A 6949-nucleotide genomic window follows, 5' to 3' on the forward strand; every position below is an offset into this window, starting at 1 on the left:
AGAAGATATGAAGGAAATCGATAACAAATGGTCTTAACATTAAATGTTCCGAAGGTTAGCAGGATTTTGAAGATTGTATGAGGTCGAATGTAGTGAGTGTAGTAAGGCTGGAATAAGCGGATACACCATTTTGGTGGAATAGCGTAATAATATAAGTCCGCCCTCTTTTATTAATAGATTCTGGTCCTGTTTCGAAATACAGATTTGAAATGGAAACAATTTTTTTTGATTCTTGAGATGATTCCCACTGCATCATGCTGACATTTTTCAATGTGCTTTACGTCTGCTAGCATAGAATTGTTCCAACCACACTTGCTCATTCCAACAGAGGCCGAAAAAAGGTTAATACTTTAACTTATTGCCAAAGAAATAAGTATTTACGATACCTTTAAGGGATCTAACTCATTATATATATTAAAGGATAAGTTCCGCGTTTCCAATTTTACTAGTGTTAGTTAACCCTTGCTTGAAACTTCACAAATTATTTAGATAATTATAACCGAGTTTTGTTTGCTTAATATGTTTACGCTATTTGAGCATGCGTCCATTGCAACAATTAGCACATTGTTATTGAAATACAACATTCAGTATTCTTACCGATTTTACATTCCTTCCACCATCCTCATGAATATCTAACTTTCTTTAAAATCTCCCAAACGTCGCCTACCTAAACGAGGGGCTATTTTACAACTCTTATTTAGTAGAGATTTGTTTTGTCTCGTACATCAATGTAAAGCCAGTCATATATCAAGGATAGAGCGGCTCCAAAGGAGACTTAGAACGGATGCACCAGTACATGTTACGAGCACTTATGACCTAGTCTGGTATCGTTTTATATGGCTTAGTAATACAGCCTTTTGACTGTGTATTTACAGGTGCTGTTTCTGTTACATAATTCTGGTTACAGCTTAATGTAACCAGCTTTATCGCGGCGCACAATTCCTTTTACCATACAAGTCTTTACTACCGTAACCAGTCTATCACTCTAGAATCTATCCGATGACGTCAGCGTTTACCTTTTTTCTTCCCTTTTCTTCTACAACATTCGAGAAGGTAGCCCATACATTTATTCTCAAAGCCCTGCCTAGCCCACCACCTTTACATGATTATAATAAACTATATATATATATATGTGGTTTTTTTTGTTCATCATTTGTGTGTATAGAGCTTAATGTTATCTATAGTTGATAATATATTTCGGTATACTTGAATCGAGGAATAGCCCGGTCATCTTAACTTCAACATAACATATGCAACTTTTCAATTAAATGTGTTTTGTTTGCTCGCGTCTGTGATGTTTATTTCAGTCGAGCCACCAGAAACCATTGCCATTATGCCCATACCTTGCCCCATCTTCTGCACGGCTTCATGTTGTCGACCATGACGTACCGAATCCAAGTTCAGCTTTCCATCATGCATGGAAATATAACCCAACGTGAACCCGAGGATCAGGATGTTTGTTCCGGGAAGGCGCGGTGGCGATTTACATTTAGTCAATACGTAAAATAATTAATACGCCTAGGCAGTTTAGTACCGTTGTTACAGGGTCTATCTGCTGATGGTGTTTTAAGTGTACAAAACGGTGCGTCTTTATGGTGACGCTTGGAAGGGTCTATAATGGTGACCCTTGGACTTGATAGGGACGACAGGTTTTCAACTACCGCGTCTCCCACCTTTTACATTAGCCGTGCAAGTTAAATGCCATCTTTCAAAATTAAATTAAATAAATCTGTGGACATAACGGGTTTATTTTTGTTTACTTTAAAGCTTTGGTACCCCAAAAAGCAGTTCCCGCGCACACATGCGGCTAAGTGTACGCGGGTCCCGTATTTTTATACTGGCGTAAGTCGATAACTCATGCTGGAAAACAAACGACGTACTTGTCGAAACATTTATTTTCATCAGTTCTAAACAAACGAGTTAAGCGGTTTCCTAACATTTTATTCAAACAAAAGCAATTACGCATTTTATTTTAGGCTTAAAATAAGCCTCTTTTTTATTCCAAATACAAGTTGTGGAAACCCTCAAAATGATAACGTTAATAAAGCAAAAATACAACTACAATATACACCATTTTCCTAAAGAACTTGCCATTATAGGAATACAAACAGTATCAAGAAATTTCTTAACACCATTGTTATAACAAAAACAAAAACGATTACAATATACAGTGTATTTCCAATGTCAAATGTGAGTTTGTCAACACACATAAAACAAATACCATTGTTGCATATTTTTTATGCAATATAAACGAAACGTTTTCCCTAAAAAAACTCCTTTAAATTACAAACAATTAATTATATAAATGATAGCGGTATCATGAATCGCGTTGTTATTCTGACGGTGTAATCAATGTAGCAATTTTTTATGCTTAAATAGTATCGTATCATATTAAAGCCCGTTTGATGGTTACATTCAGCTTAGTCACTCTTTATTGTAATATTGCCAATCAATAAGTATTTGACAAAATAATACTATCATGACGAAAACAGTACAGATTTTTCCTAAATTAATACGAAAAATTACAGAGACAAGCTCATAAGTTGAAACATAGACCCCGTTTAATGGCACAGGGTGAACGCCAAAGACATAGAACATAACAAAAAAAAATGCACAAATAACAAAAAAGGCACAGCACAAACAACAGCACAAAGCTCCACAGACAACACAGTGCATTAATGTGCTATATAAAAAAACTAGATGTGTTTATCAATGATTGTTATGTACCGCCTTGAAAAGGTCAGTGAAATGTAAATTGATTGGGGTCTTAAACCAGTTTGCTTGCACAACCTTACTTATATCAAGAATATAGTAAAAACCTAAAAGATAAATCTTATTAATGTAAGCGTCGTTTTGGACTTTTGCTTAAACATATTTGGCTGGCCTTCTTTATGCGAGCAAATATAAAAAAACGTCTATATGTCTTTTGTAAGCAACTTGTAAAACACCGCGAGAAGGACGACGACAAGAGCAAAGATAAACCAACACTTCCAATCCATTTCTCTTGATATTTCTGTCATCTTTTTCTTTGCTTGAAATTTCAGGATCTTGCGCTTTCGAACCAAAGGCACGTTTGCTTCTGCTTTCTTTGATGGGTTCCCGTAATCATGACCTCGTCTTGGTTGTATCATCTTTTCAACAAACCTGAGCGCAATGTTGTCGATGTGTGGGTTGTCGGAGCCATGCCCATCCACGTAGCTGACCCAACGAATACTGTTGTTTTCTATTGCGCCTTCTATACTGAAATGATTGGCAACCTCTGCTTCAAACTTTTGGAAACATTCTTCGGTAATATACTCTTCCACTTTGTCGCGTGCTTCGTAAATGTGTTGGTCTTTTACCAAATCGTACTTTGTTATCACGACGAAGACATCAACAGGATCTAAATAAAACAGAAACTTCTAAATAAGGTTGTTAATTACTACATATCCTACTTATTATGTATAATAGTAGTAAATGGTTTATTATTTAAGCTATCCTTATGCGTGTATGGTATGTTCGGGTGTCTGTACCTGTGTATGTGGTGTTTGTTCGTGTATTCATATTGTTCAATCTTGTTCGAGTTTGACTTGTTGACTTCAGTAATGTTCCTGTAGTCTCCATTGTATTGTATTTCACAGATTTTGACAAAACCAATTATTTTTATTTTGCTATTATTTGTTTATAATTGATTTGTCCACGATATCCATGACTGATAATTTTCACGAACATATGTGCAATAATTCATTTGATATTCGGAGTACATTGTCAAAGACACTTTAACCTCGGTAAATGGTCAAAACCGTTACAAGCTTTGTATAAATCTTGTTAAATTGCTGCGATAATGCGCACAAAAATAGTAAAGCCCAATTTGTTTTAAATAATTGTTGAACTTTTCCCAATTGTTTGACTGAAATAAAAAGCCAACAGACCAGTAAAGGCGCTTTTGTTGAACTTACATTTTGGTTTCCCACTCCGATTATCATACTCTTGCAAAACAGACTGAAGGCATTCCACCAGCTTTTCTGGAAAGGATTGTTTACAACTAGCCACAAACACCACTTTTGTGACTTTATTATCGTCAGAACATTCCAAAAGCTCTTGTAATGATCCAATGCCGTTATCTTCTTGCAACTTTTCGATAAACTGAATCGAGGTTCCAGGCGGGACAAAGCCTGTATAACAAAACAAAATAAAGTTTCATTCATTTGTTGAAATTGTACCACACAATATATCTTGCAATTGTCAATTAAAAAGAAAACAGTTTACCAATTAGTAAAAGAATAACAAATTAATCTGATTTATAAGAAGTCAGCTATCGGAAGTATATAAATTGCATTGTCAAAAAAAAATCAGTAATTGAAAAAAAGCAAAGCCAAAGTTCGGTCATTTAAAAATGACTTCTCATGTCTTGGGTAAATTAATCCTCAATAGTAAATCAGTTGACAAGTTAACTCTATGACGGACAACTATAAAATATGGCATTATCACTGAATATATGTTACAATAGAATACTCAAAACTTCAGGCGTCAAAATCGGACACTACACACAAATATACTGACTTGCAATTTCAAAACCATCGCCAATCTTATAACAATATAGAATAAACAAAATATTATACAGAAATAATACCAATTATATAACTTTGAATACAAGAGTGATACCTCCAAAGTAGACCCTTAGAATCTCTTTGATTTTTTCCGAATCTTCATCTCCTTTCCCTGAAGCGTCTATAATTGTTGGCAGTTTACTCAGACCTTCATTAAGTATATCTTTTTCAACCGGCTCCAAGTCGTCCTCCTTTAAGCCACACTGTACAAAGCTTTAAGGAAATCAAAACCCTTATTAAAACCTTATTAATTCATTTTCAACTACAGGGACAGGCGAGGTAACTAAGAAAATAACAAAGGTCCTGTTAAGAGGAAATGGCTAGCCAATTAACACCAGCAAATAACATACAAAACAAATAACATCTGAAAGCCTTATCAAAACTAGAATATTCAAAGAGAATCCTAATGTCATAGTGTATGATTTGCATATAGTGGGAGCGCCTAAAACGTCATCAAGTGACATGATATTTGAAGCGTTTCATTATTTTGAAGATTGACTTGCAGTGGTTTGACCACTTAAACGGCTGCCAATGCTTAGTTTTTAGATACTTCTTAAAAGATATGCAAACGTCAACGCTGACAATATCCTTTAGGATGTTAGTAATATGAAGAAGCTGTTTAATTATACCAAGAGTAAGCTTCTAACATTGTGCTATAGCTCCTATTAAAACGTGCCATGAATACAGAAAGTATACCGTTGGAGAGTGAGTGTTTTGGTTAGAGCATCTCCTTTCCCCGTGACCGCCTTTGAATAAAACTTCCCACAGAGTGCCTTCACAATGGTGTTAACCATGGCGCTCTTTCCTGAACCTGGTGTTCCAAGAAAAAAACACCACTTCTGGGTAGGTGCGGTCGGTCCTGTATATAAATAATGAACATTTATCAGCATTGTTTATGTCTTTTGCAGTGTTGATATTTGGCAATAATAATGTCCAGATTTTTTTTATCGAAACTTCGCCCTTATACCTATATTTTGGAAAGTTTAAATGATTTGCTTCAAAAATATAACCTTAAGACATTCGCTTATACAAAGTCAAACGCGAAAATGGACATAGCCAATGCCAATCATAACTAGAATAGCTTTATTTTTAAAAAGCAGTTTGATGATATACTTTGTTTTTTCGAGTACATAACAGGTTATACGTCATGTTGATTCCAATTGGTGTGTACATATTATGCGTCCTGTTACAAGTTTAAGCATTAAATTGACATTCAGAAGCCTACAACTACAACTATGTTGATGCTGATGTACAATTTGTGGTCTACGTCAAACAGGTATGTGAATTGAAGTGACAGTGTAAAATGCGAGAGTCGGTGGTCCTACTGATACACGTTCAAGGGGTGATAAAGCAAACTCCTATTTCGGCCAACTGCAACTTTCACTTGTTTGCCTATATTTATGTACAAGTACAAGAAAAAGAAGGGTTTTGAAAAAAAAAAATGTTAAATCTTGTTGCGTTATTGGTTGAAATCATTACGTTCCGACTGCTAACTTCTCCACATGCAGCTTCCGTGTGCTAAAAGATTTATTTTACCATGATCACCTTTTGCATAATTTAGCAATGCTTATCAACAGCTCGGTGTTGCATTCCTTAACCTTTTCAAGTCTGTCTGCCCTTGTCTCATCATCAATGTCTGGAATAGAACAAGATAAAATCTTAACTTAAATACAAATATTGTTTCATGTTTTGTACGAACAGACGTATTTACAGTGTAATTAGCTTTAATGTCCTTCAACGTTTGCAGATTATGATATAGCTATTATTGAGCGCAGCTAAATGCAGGCGTTGTCAATGACATAATAAAAATAAAAATAATTATAACTTTTATGAAAAAAACACATTAATAGAATGTAAACTGGAAATTGGTCAAATTTAAAATGTTTATGCATACGTGTATGCGGTTAGAGTTTGTAGAAAGATATGATCTATCAACTCTATTACTAGCATATGTAGTCAAGTAAATATTCAACCGATACCTACTAAGCGGGTTAATTGTACAGTATGTTCCATGAAAAAGTTCATACATACATTGGTAAGCTTGTTCTTTTTTAATAGTTATAATCAATCGCAAAAAATGTTTGTTTTATTAAAAGTATTGCATAATTTATTGTGACAATTCAATACGATTCGGTCAATGCGTATATAACTGTCCTACAGACGACAACAAACATGTACTTGTGATATACATGCATTTTTTCAAAGTCAAGGGAAGGAAATCTTATAAAAGATGGAAAAAAAATAGTCCTGAGTTGTCTGTACAGAGTGGAATGAGCAAGAGTTATCATTTCACTCGAGCCAGAGTGAAATGATCAAGTTATCAATCACTAATATTTTTCACTCTTTCACCGGTATGCATG

At 34.8% G+C, this 6949-nt stretch overlaps 1 protein-coding gene across 1 annotated transcript; it reads right to left on the bottom strand.

Annotated features, from left to right (window-relative positions):
* Positions 1-1888: 1888 nt before the first annotated feature.
* Positions 1889-6472, bottom strand: LOC128223988 (uncharacterized). Its single transcript, XM_052933548.1, has 5 exons — positions 6135-6472; positions 5286-5448; positions 4645-4802; positions 3939-4154; positions 1889-3382 (listed from the first exon to the last, which is right to left on the bottom strand). The coding sequence occupies exons 2-5, from the start codon at positions 5381-5383 to the stop codon at positions 2916-2918; spliced, it is 939 nt and encodes a 312-aa protein (XP_052789508.1). The 5' UTR covers positions 5384-5448; positions 6135-6472; the 3' UTR covers positions 1889-2915.
* Positions 6473-6949: the final 477 nt, after the last annotated feature.

Source organism: Mya arenaria, chromosome 17, assembly GCF_026914265.1.
Source record: "Mya arenaria isolate MELC-2E11 chromosome 17, ASM2691426v1".
Taxonomy (NCBI): domain Eukaryota; kingdom Metazoa; phylum Mollusca; class Bivalvia; order Myida; family Myidae; genus Mya; species Mya arenaria.